We start from the raw sequence: 21,243 nt of genomic DNA on the forward strand, positions 1-21,243 counted from the left end.
GGCAGTGCAAGAAAACCTGGGCAACCCGCAAACTCAAAACCAGCCCTGAAGCATTGTCAGGGTGGAGAGGATCAGCTGGCTAAGGGAGGGGACTTGGCTATCTGGGCCACAGCAGTGAACTCCCACGTTCTCGGTAAAGAGAAAGCCTGACGCGGCAACCTGGCCTCTTGGGCTAGTTCTGCATGAAGCAGGAACACAGGCCCAACTGCATCAAGCTCATTAGGCCACCGTGTGCGCTCCCCGCCCTCCACGTTGGCCAGGACTTGTCTGGTCCTGAGCAGCCTGATATTGGGACAGGTGGGTGTGGGAGGGGAGAAGCAGGGCAGGTATGGCGGTGAGCTCTAGCCACAGTGAGCCTGACACCAGACAGAGGGACCTGGGGTGTGGTCAGGAAGGGAGGTCCCAGTCTGGACCAAGGAATGAGGGAGTTGGAAACTCTCCCACCTCCACAAGACCTCCAAACCTGCTCACACGCAGTAGACACTGGAACTGTGAGCTGGATGGGCAGATATAACCGGATATACCACCAGGCCCGTGCCACATAGCTGAAGAAAACAAGGTCATCTGTAACAGCTTCACGCGATGAGCATTCAGCCCCGATACAGAAGAATCTCCAATGATGCGTGTCTGAAAACGCCAATTAATCACATCCTCTTCAGTTAGGTAGCGGAGAGCAGAGCATGTCCCTCATGTAGAGATGCAGCTGAGGTTCCTTCCAGGCCACACAACACACTTACCCACCCTCACGGCAGCAAGGTGGCAAAGTGAAGTAGGTGCCAACAATGGAAAAATGTCTCAAGACCCTCCTAGGTCCACCTGTCCACTTCCCCAAATCAAGCACCACATGGGTGTAGCTGGTCCCTAAAGTGGGTCATTCTGGTTCCTTACTGGACCTGCAAGGAATTAACTGGTTGGAAGTTCCCCTGATGAGCTGCCTGACCATTCCCTTGACCAAGGGAAGCCTGCTAGTCTTGCATTCCTGCACACTCACCTGCTGGACTGGAAACTGAGAGCTGGCTGAGGACACATCAGAATGGGAAAACAACGAACCCTGGATGACCGGCTGGGCGGAGGACAAGCCCTTGTCCGTCACTGCTGCTGGCCTCTCTGTGGGCCACTGCCAGCTGGACAGACCCCACAGGCCCTGGGTCCCACCTCACACCAGAGACAGGGCCACCGTAAACACAGCCAACAGCCCATGGTTATTTCAGTGATTAGTAGTGGAAACCATGTATAGACCCAAACACCAAAAGCAGGTTACATCCTTCAGATCCGAGATTGAGTTTTAATTGGAAGTGCTTCTCTTCAATCTGTTTATGCTTCACAATGCTTGGGAGGCCTCAGATGGGGATGGAATCCCTTAGAGCAAGCCTCAGGCTCTGGGAAAAGTAGGCAGATTTTATTTCGGCAGTGAACTTAAAGAACAGCTTGCACAGTGGTCCTTCATTTTCATTTTCCTCCAATCTTCATGGCCATAGTATCACTGTTCAGGCCTGGCCACATTTGGCATGAAAAAGTCACACTGCAAGACAGGGGAGGGGTGACAATGCTTTTAGGATGTCTTACCAACCAAAGACGAGGAAACTGGGACCAAGCCTCAACTTGACTGCAGGACCTGCTAGAAGGATCTGGAAGGTAAGCCGGGAGCGAGCATCTCTGACAGGATTCAACTGACACCAGGCAGCTGAACTCTGCTGCTACCCAGTAGGGACCCCACCTTCTCCACTTGCCTCGGGAGGTCTTCACACAACCTCCTGAAGGGCCAGTTTGCCATTTAGGGGCTGTACCCCAAAGCTTGTCAATTCTATGATACTAGGAAGCAAAGGAAGGTCAAAGTTGCCAAACGTACTGAAGCTATGGCAATGAGATTTTTTATTTTTAAAAAAAAGATCAGTCAGGGAGAAATTGGGAAAACAGAGTACACATTTCATGGGACAGCTTAGGTTGGTCTCTTACATGAAGGCACCACAAAGCTGCCCCCTTCCCTGGGGTCCCTCGCCCCCAGAGTGAGGGCTCGGCACAGTCCACCCAACAAGGACAAGCAACGGAGTGGGGGACAAAGTCTGCCGTGCCCCCCATGAAGTGCACTTCTGGGCAGGTGGTGTGGAGATGGCTCTCTGTGGGTTGCAGGGAGAGCTGAAACATTCTCGGAGGCTTGCACACATTTAGGGCTCTGCTGTTCAGGAGACACAGATCAGTAGGGACCTCAGAGGGCATCCCCAAATGCAGGAGCCAACCCGATACGGGCATGCTAGCAGAGGGGTCCATGCTCGGGGTCTCCATGTGAAAGGATCCCCGAGAGGTCTGGTCTCCAAAGTGCACCCCTATCAGTATGGTGTGACTTTTCTAGAAAGCTGTTCTCTCACCCACAAAGGGGCTGCAAGGTCACTGTGTGCAGCCATTTCCGGCGCTTTAACTGGGATTCTGACACCAGAGCATGTGCTGTGCAGGAGGAAGGGGCTGCATGTATGCAACCACGGCTGACTGGAACTGGCGGGAGTAAAGGTTCTAAAGCTGGAGAGGCCAGGGAAAGCACATGGGCACTGCCCAGGGACCAGGGCCGGGGGTGCAGTTCACAGGCCTGGAATGCCATCACTAGTGACCTGTAACGCTAACCCCACTTCACTGGTTCCTAAACTGACATGGGGTGAAGCGCTTCCGTCCAAAATCCAAGTGAGACAGTCAATAAACAGGAATTCAGTCCTGGGTCCCAAGCCAGACACTCCAGACTCCCTGGGGCATTCTTTCCACACACACTACCTCTGTGCACCTGCCCAGGCCGCAGACAAGGTCACTTCACGGAGGCCCTCGTGGGTCCATGCCACTTGCACTTGCTTCCTGCACAGCAGATGGTAGAGCTGGCACCCCACACACTCGACTCCTTAGATCGGCCCACGGCAAGAGACTCTGTTACATCATGAACTTCCCTGAAGGCGGATTTTTTTCCTCCTAGAACATTGCTCATGGGCCAAAGACAAACCCAATTTCTCCAATTCAATTATTTACACACCCCTGCAGCCTGTCCTCTAAATCAGTTCTGGTTCTTTTGTCTTGTTTCTTAAACACATGCTCAGCTCAGCTTTCCCATTAGCTACTGACAACTACACAGGCATATGCTGCACACTCTACAGACAGTGTCTCAGGTGGCGGGGTTGAGACGCCTACGAGAAGGTGGGTGTTCTGGTCAGAAGGTCGTATCTCCAAAGTGCATGCTGCTGCTCTTCCCAGGCCGAGGGGTCCGGAGCGCCCCCCCGCAGGGAAGGGGGCCATCAGGAGGTCAGGGACTGAATGTTCTTGAGCATCTCCTCGAAGGCCTGTGGGGATGGTGCCTCTGCGTTCCGGAAGCTGGCCTGCACCCTGCTGTACAGGCTGAAGGATTTCAGCTCCAGCCAGATGAACCCGAAGCGGTCCTTGTCGAACAGGATGAAGACCCCGGGGGTGCGCTCAGGGCTGGTGAAGCCGTGGCCAGCGATGAGGCCCGTGCCGTAGAAACTGAACAAAGAAAGAGGGGAAGCAGGAGGGAGAGAAGCATGAGAGGGGCCTCAATGTGTGTGTTCTGGCCCAAATCAAGGACCCTGTCGTCCTGAGTGTTCTAGAACACACTGCACTCCATGCGAGCCACTTTTGTTATTTGCCAGCAAGAAGCTAAGAATCAGCAGGCATAGAACAACTCAAATATAATCAATAAAAAGTTAATCAGGGTGTAACTGACATGAACTCACAAGGCAGAACTTTCAAATACCCCTTATGGCCAAGTTTCCAGATCGGCATCAGGCTGAAATACATTTTCGTCTTTCTTTCAAAGAACTTGGTGCTTCAGATGAATGACAGGAAGTCAGGGGCTGGCCTAAATCTCCCAGCACGTGGGATGGCACCCGAGACCGCCCCCTCTGCCAGCCACACAGAGGCTCTACTGGGCGGCAGCGGGGAGATCAGCCCTGAGCAGGAGGCTGGTGGCTCCCAGGGTTTCCTGGGTGGGGAAAGCAGCACCACAGCCACAGGGAGGTAAAGAATGCCCACTGGGCTTAGAGAGCACACAGCACATGGCTCCTGCCCAGGTGCTGAGTCCAAGTCCTTGCAGACACATAAACCAGACAGGGAAGGAAGGCAGCACGACCCTCCCAAGTCACGGAGCCCGATATCCAGCACGAGAGTGGATGGCCATCCCGCAGCTCTGCCAGGGGGCCAGACAGAAGTTTAGTTAAACTTAAGTAGCCCTAGAGTGTAGGTGACTGGGGCGAGGGTCTTGTAATTCATCTACCAAGGAAGAGCCTGGATGGCAGGGGTAGGCCTGAGTGGCTGAAGGCAGTGGCCTGAGACAAAACTGTAAGAACAGTAAGTGAGGCAAGGGGCTGGCAGCCTGGAGGAGGCCTTATCCCAGATCAGGGACCCTGACCTCTGCAGGCAGGGAAGCGGCAATGCCAGTCCCTTTCCACGTGCTGGCTGGGCTGGGATTCACTTCGGCGGCCAATGAGGTCCTGGCCCCAAGTAGCAGAGGAGGGCAAAAAAAATAGCAGAAAGGAAAAAGGAAGGAAAGGAGGAGGAGTGAAATCATAGGACCGACAGCAGAACTACGTTCACTAGAATACGGATGGAGAACCCAGGACAGGCCTTACCTGCAAGGACATGCAGGTGAACTCCAAGCAGGCTTCCTACAGGGCGAGGTTTCGGCAGGGGGACAGTCCTGTGCCCTCTGCCTTGCTGTCTGCCTCAGTGCTGCCTGGCGTCCTGCCTTGTCTCCCTTTTACCTTAGTAACTATGTGGGAAGAGTCTTCATGCCTGGTAGTGCTAACACTCCCATCTGAGGCTCCCCAGGGCGGTGAGAAGTACCTATGCAGCCCAGGAAACAGCACCATCCCCTCGGGTCTGAACTGGCGCTTGGAGCAAGCCGTCAGAGGCCCCCGCCCTGCTGCAGCAAGCCCCTGTGCTGGCCCGTGAGACCCGATCCCAGCCCAGCGCTGTCTCTGCGTGGCGTGTGGAGGCAGGGCCTGCCCTGAGGCTCAGTGTTCACCTGCTCTCAAGTCCTTACCACATCCTGCAGGTGCGGGGGTAGTCGTCGTTCCTCGAGCTCACGCCCACTGGCAACACGAACGGCTGCCCCTGCCCTCCCTGGGCAGGCTGCTCCTCGGCGGCCATGGCCCCTGCGTCCCCGAGCTCCCTGCCCTTCTCAGCAGGTGGCCCCGCGCTGGGCTGGGCAGGGCCATGCTGGGGCTCGCGGGGGCTGTGCCTGCCATGGCCCTCGCCATCCTCGGGCCTGTCTTCCTGCTGCTGCTGCTGCTGCTGCTCCAGGCGCACCTGCTCGCGAGCCTCCAGGACGATGCGTGAGAGCTCGTTGAAGTTTCGGAGGTTCTCAACGTCCGGCAGCTGGATGCGGTGCATGAGGTCGATCTCCACCGTCTGCTGCCCGGCAGGGATGTTGGGGTCACCCTGAGGAGCGTGCAGCAGTCAGCAGGGTGAGACCCACAGGAAAACGCTCCCAGCAGTTCCCAGACTAGATCCCAACTGAGGCCAGAGAACTTGCTCCAGCTCTCCCAGTGGCTTAGCGCTAACCCCTGGGGAAGTAAGAGTTTAGAAGGCATTAAACAATTGGTGCCTAGAGCAGGAGGCCCCATCTGCGTAGGGATCTTTGAGGACAGGGAACCACTGCACCCACGAGTGACCTGGTGAGAGCCTGCAGGCACCCAGCATGGCGGCTCATCTGCCAAAACCTCGAGTGGGCACTAGCCTGTGTGACAGCTGAAGAGCTGGGGTTGAGAGAAGTTCGCACCCTCCCAGGGTCAGGCACAGGCAGCAGGCCTGTGGTGCCAGGCCAGGTCTGTGCCCGGAACGCAGACGCTCCTAAGCCTGAATGCCAGGAGACCAGTGTCCCTGGCCTGCGGTTCTCCAGAGCCGAGGTACACGCCAAACTCCCCTGACCAGAAACTCAGCCCTGCTGCTGGGCTCTCGTTTACAAGGAGCTTTCCCCAAAGCAAAGGGACCCTGGTGGACCAAAGTACAAGAGTAACGCTTTGTGAGGACTGGGAGGAGGCGCTGCTTCTCCAGGAGGCTTTAGTGCCTCTGCTGGAACCTCACCCAACAGCTATGCAAAGGACCGGTGAGCACAGCATCAACAGTGGCCCCTGCAGAGGGCAATGCGTGGCCGACTTGTTCAGGACCCGCAATCACCTCAACGGCCCTCCAAGCGCTCTCAGGAGCCCCTGAGGCCAGGACAGGCAGCGGGGCCTGTGTGCTAATGTGGGAGATCGATCTCCAATGTGGCAGCCCTGGGGTTAACTGGGGAGCTTGTGGAGCCCCATACCAGCCACGCCCCCATTAAATCAGAATCTGTAGGGTGGGGCCGGGCAATCAGTGAGTTTTCAACCTCCAGGGGCATTTGGTGTGCAGCCAGGACGGAGAGCCCTGTGGTGACGCCACTCCAAATCCCCTACGCATCCTGGGTCGGCAGGTCCAGGTGGGGCCCGAGGATCTGCTTCCCAACCAGCTCCCCAGCGGAGCCGTGCTGTGGGTCTGGGCCGACCACAAGCAGCCAGGGCGCAGCCCGAGTCCGACTGCTCCACGGCCAACCCGACGAGTCCACGTAGGGCTGGACCTGCCAGGCGGACCTTGGACTCACCGTGATCTTTGTGGCCCTGGCACACTTCCCATGGAAGCTGAGCATGACAATCTCCAGGCCGTGGCTGCCATAGGTGCCCTTGAAGAGGCCCGGCCTGATGAGGTCATCCGGGTGGCTTGGCGGGAGGTAGATGCGGCGGTAGGTCAGGCAGTTGCTGTGGGGGGAGTGGGCAGCATGAGAGCACGGCAGAGCTGCATGGAGAGCAGCAGTGCAGAGCCCACACTCCTCCCTGCTCTGCATGGAGGGCAGGCAGGGCAGCCTAGCATGGCCAGGCCAGTGGGGAACAGGGACACTCCATGGTCCTGAGCCAGGCCCACCCCCACCCATGTGTGCGTGGTACCCTTACACCTTCTCTCATTCCAACAGGGCTTAACAGGGGCTCATGGCTCTCTGCTGGGCACCCCAAGGGAGCTGCAGGGGAGCTCTCAGTGGAGCAACGGAAATGTCACTCCTATTCTGTTATCCTGGGACAGGAACCGGAGGCTGCACAGAGGACATGGCAAAGGGGCTAAACAGGGGCGGCAGGGACAGGCAGAGAGGGTGAGAAAGCAGACCTCCCAGGGTGGACATGGGAAAACAACCCCGAGGATGTGGCACACACACCAGGCCCCCTGGAGCATGCTGCTGGTAGATGATGATGGCACATCAGACAGAAAACATACGAGGGGGTGGCGGGGAGGTAAGGATGGGGACTGTGTTCACTGTACTCACAGTACCAAAGACCTGTGCTCAGAGGGACTTTGCTCACAGTACTCCCAGAGAAGGACTATACTCATTGTACCCAGAGAGGGGGGCTGCACTCATAGAATCCACAGAGAACGGGACTGTGCTCACAGTACCCACAGAGGGGGGCTGCACTTACTCATACTGACTGGTGTAGATGAATTTCATCAGGATGAGCTCCTGCATATGCTCGTGGAAAATGTCCTCCAGCGTCCGACCCCATTCTTCCCTCAGCCACGTTCGGAATTCCTTCCAAGAGAACACAGGTCATGAAAACCACCATGACACAGGTATGGAGAGACTGCTGAAAGTGCTGCTGAGTGGACAAAGCAGCATTGTTACAGCTGTAGACGATGCCCTGGGCACACCTACACTAAAGAAACCCACCTGGGTGGGTGACTGGAAGCAGGGCTAGGCCGGAGAATGGGGAGCTGCCTGGCATTTGGTCTCCCAGCACCTGGCCTCCCTTTCTGTTGAGGAGTGCCACCAACAGAAAGTGAGGGGCTCTGGTCCCTGCTTTCCCAGAGCACATGGGCCCAGACTTCAGGAGAAGCGGCAGGGACATAGGATCCCTTCAGGTGAGGCTGGGGCCACAGACCACGTCCAGAGCGCCCAGGGAGCAGCCACTTGAGCCTCACTTCTGTCTACACTGAGCTGATTCAACAGCTCAGCCTCTGAGGCAGGTTCTCAGGCTTCTGGGGGAGCGGGAACACAGCAGGACTGTTAAATCTCACGCTGGTCAAGTTGTCCAGAGCTGCTTTCTGGCTACCAATGAGGAACACCATCGGTGTAGCCAGGATGGAGAGGCTGTGGGTGGATTCTCCTTTCGCAATTGTGCCTCATAGTTACCTTGTATACTCAGTAAATAATGTGTGAACGGGGAGATTTTATAAATATTGTGTCCCCAAAGCTCAATAATTCATTATGGAATCAAACAATGTGACGGATACTTAGTGCTTAATAACTTGATTCTGCACATTTAACTTAATCCACAGTTCTGCGTTTCTAGCTTAATATATGTAGTGTTTCTAATGATTATCTAGAATTAGCACTGCAAATTAAAGCAAAAGCAATTTACGGAAAAAAAGAGCTACAATCTGTCAATTGCTTTAATATGTTACTGCCCAAACTCCCGCCAAGGACAGAAATCACTAGTGACTGAACTAAACAACTATTAGAACTACAAAGCCAATATATAAAATCAACTGAATTTTTATATACTAGCAACACAAAATTGGAAAATAAAAATATTTAAATCCTATTTGCAACAGCCTCATAAAATAAAAAATATTTAAAAACCACGGGAGTTGGGAATAAATATTATGAACTATGTGTGAGCCCTCCACTCTGGAAACCCCAAGACTCTGCTGAAAGGAAGTAAAGAGGCCTAATAATAGTCAGGGGTGTCTATGGACTGGAAGACTCAGTATTAAGTCAATAATACTCCGAATTGATCTACAGGCTCAAGGTCAGTCATAATCCCACCAGGCTAGATTTTCTGTGGAAATCAACAAGCTGATTTTGAAATTCATATGGAAATGAAAGTAATCTAGAATATTCAAAGCAATCTTGCAAAAGGACAAAGCTGGACGACGCACACTGGCTCACGTTATGACTTACTATAAAGCTACAGTAATGAAGACGGTGGTATGAGCATAAGGAGGAACAAATATATCAACGCAACTAAACAGGGAGCCTGGAAACAGACCCACATTTATCTGGTCAGCTGATTCTCAACAAAGGCCCCTAAGCCACCCTATGGGGAAAGGAAAGTCTTTTCCACAAATGGTGCTCAACTATGAACAACTATACATGCATATGAAGAAAAAGAACCACGATCCCTATCTCACACCACACACAACATGTAATTCAAGATGGGTCACAGACCTAAGCATAACATGAAGCCACCACACTTCAAAGAGCGAGAGAGAGACTCTTTAAAACTTGGCAAAATTTTGTAGGACAGAAAACGATAATCATAAAAGAAAAAAACTGACAAATTAAGAGTTCACGGAAGTCAAAACCTTCCATTTAAATGGCTGAACCTGTGGAGGAAAGGCCCTAAAAAAACCAAATAGATAAATAACATAAAAATGGAAGTGAATGTAATGAACAAGGATTTCAATGTTGCCATGGTGAATAATCAGACTTGAGCTAAATACCATGAAGAAGATGGCTTGTGAACAGTCATAATCTTATTTACTTTGCATGAAAAGGTCAAAGTCATTAGAAATACCAACCAGACCCAATTACTCAGAACCAAGAACTTTGAGATACATCTGTTCATTATGAAATAATCTTATAAGATATGTACACACAAGGGAAAACACAGGGGCCTAGAACATAAAAGACAGGAATGGCTTTAACATTTATCCCGGGCTGGCTCATCATGCTGGCACTATACAATCATAGTTTTCATCAGCACAAAGATCTAAGAGACAGATGGGTGCTAACATTACCCTGTTCTACAGAGGTTTGGGGCTTGTAAATGTGGAGAAAGCTTTCCCAAGTCACCCACCTAGTTAGTGCCAGAATCAGAGCTAACACCAGGGCTGGCAGGAATTTGGGAGGCAGGGCTCACCTGCCCTGGTGGGCTGTACACGAGGCCCAGCAAACTTGACAACATGTAACAAGAATTTGGAACCTCTTCAGGGCCTTTTACCCGGCAATTCCATTTCTGCGTGAGCCAAACTCCAGGTTAGGTTTTTGCACAGAGTTCAGAGTAGGGTTACAATGATAACACTTGGCCTCCTCCTGGGAAGCTCCAACCAGGCCTGGTGCTAAGTCATTCATATGCGGGGTCCTACTCAATCCTCCAAAGTCACTTGGGGTCTGCAGGTATGGCCCCATTTCACAGATAAGGACTGAGGCTCCCAGAGGGTAAGTCACTCAAGCACCTGGTCAGGAGGGTAATAGGGGAAACCTGAACATCTGAGCACAAACCCTATGTCCAACTGCAGAACGGTTACATCTGATTACACTGCAAAAAGATGATAGAGCTTGTGAAGGGTTCTAAGGAGATTGGAAAATATCTCTGGAGTAACAGTTACGCTACAAAAAATCCAACTTAGATCGAGTTAGATTGTAATTACATCAGAAATGCCTAAAAACATAAAGGGAAGCTGGAGAATGGGCTAGGAGACGGCTCCTCGGTGGGGCCGTGTCAGCACTCTTTCCTCCAGATTCTGATGGTTTTGTATTTAATGCTGATAAGGTCTCATTTTAGTAATGGGTGATTATTCCCCATTTCTGCTCCTCCTTGCATCCCCCACATTTCCAGAAGCCTCAGGTTGGGGGGCAGGGACAGGCAGGGACAAGGAAGGAAGGGGGTGGCTGGGCTAGAGCCGTCATCTGTGAAGACAAGCCAAGCTGCGTCTGCACTGGGGTCAGAGTCTGGGCAGCCCCAGGGCTGTTCAGAGGGACCCAGAAGATGCTGCTGCGATTTTTGGAGCAATGGGAGGGTCACATGGGCGGCGCCAGTGAGGCTGGGGCTGAGGACCCTGCAGCCCTGAGGTACCAGGTCACATCATAGAACAGCTTGGACTTGGCCTTCGTAGGTGTGCAACGTTGGCAGAAATCCTGGGACTGGAGTTTGCATGCAAGGAAGTGGGAGGGCTGGCAAGCCCTATGGATACCGTTTACTAACAAATGACTGCAGGGCTGGCTTCTGGTGTTGATGAAGGGCTGGGGAGGACGACTCACTGGTTCCTTCATGAGCAGGATGCTAAACAGATCATGAGCTAGCCCGAGCCATCAAAGACTCAGGAACAGGCTGAGAAACGCACACCCAACAAATACACAGAAGCTGTCATGAGTGCTCTATGTTTTATTTTATATTACTATTAGTATTGTTATTTTTCTTCCTTTGTTAACTGGGGAATACTGGGAAACAGCATGCCCTTCCAGGATGTCAAGTCCTTGTGGGGGGTGGGGGAGGGGACGCAGCTCAGCTCCAAGCCAAGTCGTTGTTTTCAATCTAGTTGTGGAGGGTGCTGCCCACCAGCCCATGCGGGACCCGAACCAGCGACCCCGGTGCCACAAGCACTGCGTTCCAAACAACTGAGCCATCTGCCCACCCCCACGTGTTCTATATTTTAAAAGCTCAAGTTTTTCTTAAGAGCATTTTGAAATGACAATATGACTTAGATCCTCAAAAAAACTAAAACTCAAAGACAAGGTAAAATTATACTGGTGCGAACAAAAGGAAGCACGAAGAAACTCCTGGGTGTGGCTGATCCACTGTGCGGCCTGGTCTGGGAATCTCGACCACCAGGTCCGAGAACAGCTCTCTGGTCTCCCTGCAACTCCCTTCCAAGAAACCTGTACAGCACACAGGTGATCTCCCCAAAGGGGCAAAGGAGAACCAACTAGAGAAAATTATTTCCTTTTGGTTATTCATTCTGAGGGGTGGCAGGAAACAATAACCCGTGCTCACATCCACACATTCACACGAGGCCACTTCTGACAAAATGGTCAGACGCATCTTCTGTGCCAACAGCAGGAGGGTGAACCAGGAGAAGGCCCTCTTGTTGGTGGCACGCTAGCAATGTCAAAGCATGCAACCTCACGTCTGCTCTACACGCACAGAAGGGGCACAGCTTACCTCTTGCCTCCCACCAGACATTCTGTGATGGTCCGTCTGGTTGCACTTGGTGGAGAACTCGTCCTTCTTCACAATCTTGAGTGTTCGTGACAAAGGAGGGAGGGGAATGAGTCAGTCATGACACCCCCACCAGACAATGAGCCCCTACCCACCGATGTACCCCGCTCATCTACAGAAGCCTGAGATGCCACCAAATCATGGCCGTCTGCAGAAAGGAGCTCAGAACCAATCTGAACACATACTCCCTTCTCAGAGGAGGGGCGTATCCAAGAGAGGTGTTTGCACTTTCCCAGGGGGATTCTTAGAGCAGCAAAAAGGGGCTGTCGTTTCAGTGTTAGATAACACACTTGCCAGAACAATATCACAGTGTCTTATTCCAAGCTGATCTTGCAAAAAGGTTTTGAAAAAGGAACAGTGGGGAATTGTAATTGGAAAGAACAAATGGTTTTAGCTGGACAAAGAACCGGCGGAGGGTTCCAGCAAGTGATTCTTTGGGGAGTCACATCACAGCACCATAGCATTAACAATACGTAGAAGAAGTGGGGGTTGTATGCAGAAGAACTGCATACAACAATTCCTTGTAGCTAGGAATTCGGCTGGCACCAGGAGTGAGAAGAGTGGAGGACATCTCGCCCTAGGCTGCACACAGGGCTGTGTCTAAGGCAGCCCTCAGCACACTCACCTGGATATGGCCATTGTGCGGCCCTCTGTGGCCGTACATGCACTCCACCGTGGCAGCCTTCCTCTCCATCAGGTGGATTCGAAACAAGGGTTTGAATCGCATGGGGTCATCCACGTGAGGATCGTGGGGAGGTAGGTACATCCAACCAATAATGAATAAGCCGTCCACCTGCATCAAGGAGAAAGGGCACAAGTCCACATGTTGGTCCACAGTGACCAGCCACGTCTCCACGCTCCAGTCCCACGCAGAACCTCGGGGCCAGTGGACATTGTGACGCCCGATCTAGCACATGGGGACAAGCACAGCCCTGCCCTCCAAGCACTTGGAAACTAGAAAGGAAAACATGGTGACTAAAGTGATAACACTGTAATATCTGTATCACTGAAATTTGCTATGAGAACGTAAACATTCTCATAAAAAAAAAAAGGAGAAAAATGTGAGATGATGGCTATGTTAATTAACTAGATGTGGGAATCTTTTCACAGTGTATACTATACCAAATCACCATGGTGTGCACTTTATATGTCTTACAATTTTATTTGTCAATTATACCTAATAAAGCTGAAAAAATTATTTTTTTCATAAAGACCTGAATCCAAGAAAGCGTTTCAGAGGACTTCCAGCTTTCAAGTGGGGAGTGGGAGGGTGTAGGATAAGCTAAATGACATGAGAGAGCAAGCAGAATGATCCAGAAAGTTGGACACCCAAACGGGCAACCGACCTGAGAAAAAATGGGGGTGCTGCTTTCAGCAGGACTCATGAGGCAAAACAAGTGAATGCACCGTGAGGGCCCGGTTTAGGTCATGATTTGAACGAACCAGCTGTCAAAAAGCAGTTTTGAGACAATCAGGAACCTTACATATAGACTGGGTCTCAGGTAAGATCAAGGGATTACTAGCACTTTTGTAAAGTATGACAAGCACGTGGTGGATATGTAGGAAAACACCCACGTTTTTAGAAATCCACACTGAAGTACAAACATGAAATGACACAGGCCTGGGATTTCCTTTAAAATGCCTGCAAAGAAAATGCCAAGGGGGGGAGACAGATGTCCTAAACCTGGCGCATGACGGGTAACTGTTGAACCCAGGTGGTGGCCTCCGTAGGAGTTCACGCCATCATTCCTGCTATTCTTGTGTGTGTGAGAGCCGGTGAGTGATAGAAAATAATGGAGCTCAGATCAAAAGGCAACGCAGTCCCCACACACTGGCGCTCAGCACGAGGGCACACATGTCCTCAGGGGGGGGACAGGGACGGCATCGGAAGCCCCATTTGGGATGACCCAGCGGCCGCTCCTGCCTTCTCAGGAGAGCCTGGATCCACAGCTTCCAGCTCAGCGACAGAGGAAGAGAGAGTTTAATCATTTCTGTGGCTAATTGGTCTGAGATAAGAGCCAGTTGCCGTTGTTCAGTCATGGGCTCCATTTTCCTCTAATTATCTCCTGCTTTCAGAAGCTGGGTGTTTTTTTTTCTTTTACTCTATTACTCACTGCCAGTAAGAAAAACAATTATCACCCTCCCTAACTAAAAGGAAAGAAATCTGCCCCTGCTGGGAACTGTCTGGCTTGTCCCCGAGAGAATGTTCTAAAAGTAAGGCTTTTCCCCAGTGATATTCACCATATGTAAAGCATGTTTCTTAATGAATGTTTCCCCCAAATATGAACACTACAAAGCAGTATTTATCCCTGCCCCAAACCCCACCTGGTGAGCAAAATACACGGAGTGACAGAGTAACCAGTCACCAGGTAGCCCTTCTGGACCAGGCTCGGAAGAGCCACACAGAGGCTGTCCAGGGGCCCCAGCGGCCACGGCCAGGCAGACCCACCACTGTTACAGGATGTGCAGCTGGTTCCCTGGACTGGGGCTTCGGGAGGGTGCCAGCGAGAGAGAAGCAGGATCAGAACGCCAGGATCTCTGCAGCATCCGTACAGCAACCCTGGGGTCCAGGCACCTGCACAGAGCTCAGCATTACAGTATAACTGCAGACAGCCGGCTCCGGGGCTTCTGCTTGAGAGGCGCTGTTCAGAGCACATGCAAGCCTCGGTAGGGAAACAGCTGCTCTGCAGAGAACCAGTGAGGGCCGAAAAAGGTAACCCGAGAAGTTCCTTGTGATTAATGTCAGATAGAAAACAGCTGACTTGACCCCAGCAGAAAAGGCACTAAGTTCCGTCCGCGCGGGGCAGCAGTCCTGACTTCACAAGAATCCGCGCGCGCAGTGCTCTTGGACTTACCACTACATTCAGCAGTCCTCCGTAAGGTCCAATATCTGGCTGCCACAACCCCAAAATGTGTCTGTATCGGTGGAGCACTATAGGAAGAGAGAAAGAGCAGGTCTTCCTTTTAGAGGCAATCAGCCTTCACTTTATAGTAAATCAGAGGAAAGGGCACAAGAAGGAAGACTTATGAAGACATTATAAAGGTTTGTGACAGAGCCTTGTAAACAAACGTGGACGTAAGCAAATCTTACCTACCAGTTTCGAAAGAATTCTAAGATGAAAATGTCTTGGAAAAACATAATAAAACAGACAACTGGGTCATTTTGAAACCCAGCTTCTACACGAGCAGCTCCAATGACAAGGGACTGCTGTCTCGCAAGACATACTGAGCGCCCCTGGAAAGTGAGGAGCCTCCCTTCCGTTTACACAACCGAGGAAATGCGGGATTCTTTACCAGGTGGGGGCAGAGTCCAAAATGTCGTGGGACTGTAGATTAAGAAGTTGGGTCATCTTCCTTTTTTTAAGCAAACCACACTTCTGCACTTTATTTCAAAAGTAATGCATACATATTCATAGAAGACAGCTGGAGAAAAGGAAACCCAGAGCCAACCTGAAGTCCCACTACACAGATGATCAGCTGCAGTAAACGTTTTGGAAAATCTCCTTCACTTTGATCTCCTTTGCACATGTATTTGTGAACAAATGAATGGATGGATGATGAATGGGGGACCGACTCCTGGAGGGCCCTGACTGCCAGGTACAGGGCCTGGGGTCTCTCTGCAGGCAGTGTGTGCTGGTTAATTTTATGTGCCAACTGGACTGGGCCATGGGGTGCCCAGACATTTGGTCAAACATGATTCTGACCAAATTTGGTCAGATCATTGACAACTACGATTCTGGGTGTCTGTGAGAGTTTCTGGAGGAGACGAACATTTCAATCAGTGGACTGAGTGAAGCAGATTGCCCTGCCCCATGTGATGGGCCTCTTCCAATCAGATGAAGGCCCGAATAGAAACCTGACCTCCCCACCAGAAAGAGGGAACTCCTCCTGCCTGGCTGCGAGAGCTGAGTCATGTTTTTTTCAAACTTTGACCTCTAACCAAAACATGGGCTCGTCCTGAATAAAATAAAAGGCCAAGCCTTCCAGAAATAAGGGGTAATTTCCTACTGCCTGACTGCCTTGAGCTGAGTCATTGGTTAGAAGTGGCCTACCCATCTCCTCACCATGTGGTGAGCAATGTTCTACCAAATCCCTCATAGCTACTAGAGGAACCTGGAGCGCTGCCAGAATTCTAGGTTAGAACCTCAAAACCCAGAGCCCTCGGGTTACACAAAGAGCTATTTGTAAGTTCAAAGTGCGCTCTGACAGCCGCCACCAATTCGCACACAAGGACATGTGTTAGATACGTCATAAGGACATGCATCCCCCATGATGCTCACAGTCTGACAGACACAGGTTATCAAGCACATCAGGCAACAACATATGGCCTGATATTGAGAAAAGTATTAATAAACAAACGTGACAACAAAAGCAGCTCATCTGAGGCCACAAAGCTCCTACCAGTCAGAATCTGTAGTCTTAGATGAGGCTGACTTGCTGCTCTCGGGGACAGCATCTTGTCCTCAAGACTGTTGCCCCTTTCTGATCCAATAAAACACGGCCCAGAGGGTTTCATGAGACCAGGAGAACACAAGTTCTCAACAGCTCCAGGAAGAGTGCAAGTGGACGAGGGACACAGAAACCGTGTCAAGTACCTCACAAGCCACTCATCACCGCAGACCTTTCTGGAAGGGCTGACGGCTACCGTTAAGAGAAAAAAGTCTGAGCTGCCCTCCATTAGCACACACTAGGAGCACTGGAATACTGACCACCTGGGCAGAGGTTTCAAATTAGGGTTGAAACGACTTTTCTTTTTTCATGCATGTGAACTTTTCTCCTGATAGGCATGGAGGTAACAGAACACTCACAGTTTAAATATGTCCATGGAAAAATGCAACCAATGCTTACAAGTGGTTACTTTCATTGTATTTTTTGGATCTTCTAAGTTTTCTATAATGACTACTATATTTTTATAACTATACTCAAACCTTACAGGGGATGGCAGTCTCCAATTAGAACAAGTCTGTTCTAGGCTGTCAGCTACCAGCAGCTGGGAGACATCACGACATATGGCTAAAAAGTCCGGATGCTCCGGAGGTCATCTCCTAGAAGTGTGGTGAAAAGCCTGGACTCATGACTCGTCCTTATAAGCTAGAAAGCTCTGACCACCCCTTCGGGATAAAAAGAACACCCCCCCAATATAACTCCAGGCCCAGCCACCGAGCTTCCCAGAGGTAGGTCAGAATTTCTTGATCTCACGAATAAATTCAGACAGATTGTTACTCTAGAAGAATCCCATGACAGATGCATGATATAATGAGCCTTTAAGTGCTTGTCCATTTGTATTTTAAAGCCCCCGCCAGGCCGTTCCCATCAGCATAGCCACGGTGATGGATCGATTGTTCTCATCAATAAGCACTACGTCATATCCTCTCCCACAGGCCTAGAAGAAGGGTCCTTTTCTCACTGACTGCTAAGCAGGGAGGGTGAGTCAGTCTATGACAAAATGTTCTAGACAGACTACTTCCAAGAGGGTTTGGAAAACAATTCATGCCTTCAGACATGGCCCGCCGCCAAACCACAGCCCCCCAGCTCCTCCCGACTGCTCACACATACTCCTGACAAGCTCCCCTCACCACCAGTCTTCACTCGAGCAGTTCCTCTCTGGGCCTAATGACACAAGCACTGGGGGTGGTGTTAGCCATCGTGCACAGTGCTCACACACCACCCCAAAGCACGCGGACAAGTCCTAGAATCTCCGCACTAACTCCAGGATGGCCCCCTAAGCAAAACGGCACCAGAGAACATACTGCCCACATGTCCAGAGCCTGGCAGGGGATAAGAGAAATTCCATAAATGACTCTATTCCTTCTGTGCCAAGTAGGTCGTGTTAGAAATTGTGCACTTATAAGACTCAGAAGTGGGTCTGCTCCACACAGGTGACGCTGACACCGGGCATGCTCAGTGGGGCGGGAGTAGTAGCAAGCAGCGGGGGTGTCCCTGTGCTTCCACAAACATACAAACGGCTTTCAGCATAAGGAGATGTTTCTAATACCTTTCTTGACAACTATAATTCACTCTCCCTCTCAGCTCAATCTAATAAAAAGCGGAGATAACCTTCATCAGTGTGGAACATGGCTTCGGAAAATTTCCAGAGCTCAAGTAATGCCAATCAAAAGAGGAATCCGGTTCTAAATAATCACCTGTTTCTACATACTTTTGTCTAGTGTGAGTATATGTGTATGTCGTGTTTTAAAATTCACGTATGCTGTCAAAACGTGATTGACTAACGAAGCCTAGAAATAAACCACTTGCAATAGAAAGGTTTTAAGGCTTCTTTCTACTCTCTCTTCTCAGCCTCTATAAACGATAAATGTTAAAATGTGCATCGACAAAGTGACCTCGCTGGGACTACTCCGAAACCCAAAAGATGCTACGGAAACCTGGCCCACGTGTACAGCTGCCCCAGACCACCACTCAGTTGTGATCCTGGCTATTGCCGAGCCACAGAGAACACTGTGGAAAGGTGAAAAGACAGCTCAAAAAGCCAAGGAGATCAGCTCGCTCTTCGTACCAAAGCACCCGCGTGCTGAACGAGAGGTCCCTCTCCATGCAGCTTCTCGCCGTGCTCCCCCGCCAAAGCCAATGCCAAAGCAGAAGGAGGTACGTACGGCAGGTGTACACATCTCTGTACTCCATGTGCTCGTAATCGGGAAGAATTTTCATGAAACGTCCCGACTTCACGCGAGGGTTTATACCTGAACAGACACAGTAGGGAAAGGGCTAAGGATGGTTCCGCTTTCACGACGGTATAAACAGTTTTCATATGACTCAGCACACTCTCCCTCACCGCCATCACACGTGTCCCTTACCTACTCAACCCCGGGTACCTTGGGAGGCAAGCACTCGCCAAAGAGGAGAGGCCTGGCTGGAAAGAAAATGTTGGGACATGTCTTCCTTTTACTCAATGGAGTCACACCAGAAACTCATGATGGTGGGCAAGCTCCGGACACGCTGTGCTCACTCAACTCCCTGGAATGCCGTATCAACGGAGCTCACTGAGGTGGGAGAGCAGAGGTCGCGACTCGTGGATATTTGGGGTCACGGTTTAGGGACCCCTTTGCCCCAACTAAGATATCCAGCTTGCCCGGTGCTCGCCTGGTGTTTTCCTTTGTTTGTTTGTTTTGTTTTTGACTAAGGACGATGTCTGCCAGATCCTAACTCAGACCCTTCACTTCTGAATTGAGGTTGGCCACTCTCACTCTCCCACCTGTGCCGGGAGCTAAGGTTTACTTTCTTCTACCACTTATTCCGGAAGCTAAGTAATTTTCTCCTGCATAAGGCCTCAAAGCAAATTCACAAAAACATTGCCCTGTGAAACCTGCTTTGGCTGGGGCAAATTAAACACTCTGGGATACTAAATAACAGATAATATGAATTATTCTCTGGATTTCCCAACCATTTTCAAGGGGTCAAAATTAGCAGTCAAAAGAAATCTCCAGATAGCCTCCTTTGTCCACAAGGCCACACTCTCGCCACGCATGCGTGCATGTGTTCACTCATCATGGCCCTTGTCCCCTCTCCCTTGCCCACCTCCAGATTTATTTCCAGCCACACCATCTCTTGCTCCCTGGCAGTCACTACCCATGTGTGGAGGAGACTGTTCCTTGACGTGACTGCTATCTGTCCTGCAAGCTGGTCCTGAGCCAGAATGGAGGTTGCTTTCTGCAAAGCCCCCTTAGAGACCATCTGATCATAAATGATGGTCATTCAGACATAAATCAGCACCCCTCCTTTGACTCCTGCTTCGTGCTAGTTCCTGGAACAGATTGTCTTGACCTGGTCAAGCATGTAATTTCCATAGCTGGTAGCATTCACGCACTTGGACCCATGACTGTTCCCCCCACTTTACCTTGTATAATTCTTTGGTGCCTGCCAAGCATCACGGGGATCCATTTCATCTTATAGCCACCCAAGACATGCCTTGTATGTACGTTTCCCTTAGTAAACTCCATTAACTACCAGACTGGAGTGGCCAGCCTCTCCCTTGGCTCTTTTCCCTGCCCTCAACTTAGGGAGGTAGATTTTCAGTCTTGAGACTTTTCCCTAGGTCTGCATGTACAAATACTACCTGCCTGCCCACCTGGGTCCAGATGCCCCTCTACAGGACAGCTGCCCCCACAGCCCAGCCAACCTTCTCTACCCATGGCTGAGACGATCTCCATGGGGGCCTTTTTCCCAGATGTGCTTTCCTCTGGGTATCACAGCCCCTAATGCCTAGCAGGCACAAGCACCTGCCTCCCTCCAGGACATTATTTTGAGTGCTCACAACTCTTATTAAAGAGAAAGCTGCCTTCATGTTGCTTTCAGATAATATCAAAAGGCCTAACACATCAAAAAAGCAATTAAGAGATAAGAATCTGTCTTATTAGATACTGGTAGAAGCCAGCTGGCCATCCACAAAAACCAGGAAATATTTCTTATGTGTACATACACAGTGATTGTTACAGTGAGAGTTTGGTTCTGACTCTAACACCAATGCCGATAGCAAGAGTGAATTCCTCCGACTCCATGCTCTGGCTGATTTAAGACACTGAGCTCTGGGCAAACAACAGAGGAACCAAGGGTGGAGCCAGGGCCGTGCGGGCTCCCCCAGGATGGGGTACTAATGACATAACAGGGTAGGAGGGGAGCGGGGAGGGAAGAACTAGTTTCCTGCCTCTGGAACTCTGCGCTTTGCAGAAAACACAGAGGCTTTGATGTCCACTGAAAGGAAAAGACAGGAAGGAGTTACACTTTGATGAGACATGACTACTGGGGCCTCCAGACCCACTTCCCCTGGAGAGACACACCCAGAAAGGGAAGTGGAGCAGAGGCTAGAGAAGAAACCAAAATCTGAACGTGCATGGGGAAGGAGGAGTAGGGAGGTCTTGAGCAGATCAGCTTTGCACTGGGGTCCAGGGCCAGAGACGGCAGTGCAGAAGGCAGCAGCCGGGCTGAAAAGGGTGGTTGAGGGCAAGGGTGAAGCCTGAGGCCCGCAGGAGAGGGGGTAATACAGGGGGTGCCAGGAGTTGGCAGAACTGCAGCTGGGACGTGGCAGGGCAGAGGGGTCCCAACAGCCTCTCCAAGGCTCCCGGAGGCAGGTGGGAGGGGGCGAAAGCTTGGAGGGCACAGCCAAGCTACCCAGAATTGTGTATGTCGATGGCGCCTAGGTCCTCAGGAAAGAACTTAGAGCCTGTTGACATGAGATCTCCCCAAGTGTGAGCCAATCCTAACCCAGAAACACTAACCCATCCAACAACCCCAG

The 21,243-nt window shown here is 51.1% G+C and overlaps 1 protein-coding gene across 2 annotated transcripts in view; it reads right to left on the reverse strand.

The window, feature by feature from the left end:
* Window positions 1-1,849: 1,849 nt before the first annotated feature.
* The window catches only part of FBXO31 (F-box protein 31), a 35,046-nt gene continuing 15,652 nt past the window's right edge, over window positions 1,850-21,243 (reverse strand). Inside the window, exons 3-10 of one of the 2 annotated variants that reach the window (XM_081032719.1) lie at window positions 18,608-18,694; window positions 14,852-14,928; window positions 12,622-12,789; window positions 11,940-12,014; window positions 7,476-7,585; window positions 6,614-6,767; window positions 5,030-5,427; window positions 1,850-3,492 (exon numbers count right to left, since the gene is read on the reverse strand). In XM_081032719.1, coding sequence (XP_080888845.1) covers window positions 3,270-3,492; window positions 5,030-5,427; window positions 6,614-6,767; window positions 7,476-7,585; window positions 11,940-12,014; window positions 12,622-12,789; window positions 14,852-14,928; window positions 18,608-18,694 — 1,292 coding nt within the window. In that variant the 3' untranslated portion in view covers window positions 1,850-3,269. The remainder of the gene's footprint in view (window positions 3,493-5,029; window positions 5,428-6,613; window positions 6,768-7,475; window positions 7,586-11,939; window positions 12,015-12,621; window positions 12,790-14,851; window positions 14,929-18,607; window positions 18,695-21,243) is intronic. The other variant, XM_081032720.1, reaches the window with a different exon arrangement.

This window comes from Rhinolophus hipposideros (assembly GCF_964194185.1).
Source record: "Rhinolophus hipposideros genome assembly, chromosome: 21".
Taxonomy (NCBI): domain Eukaryota; kingdom Metazoa; phylum Chordata; class Mammalia; order Chiroptera; family Rhinolophidae; genus Rhinolophus; species Rhinolophus hipposideros.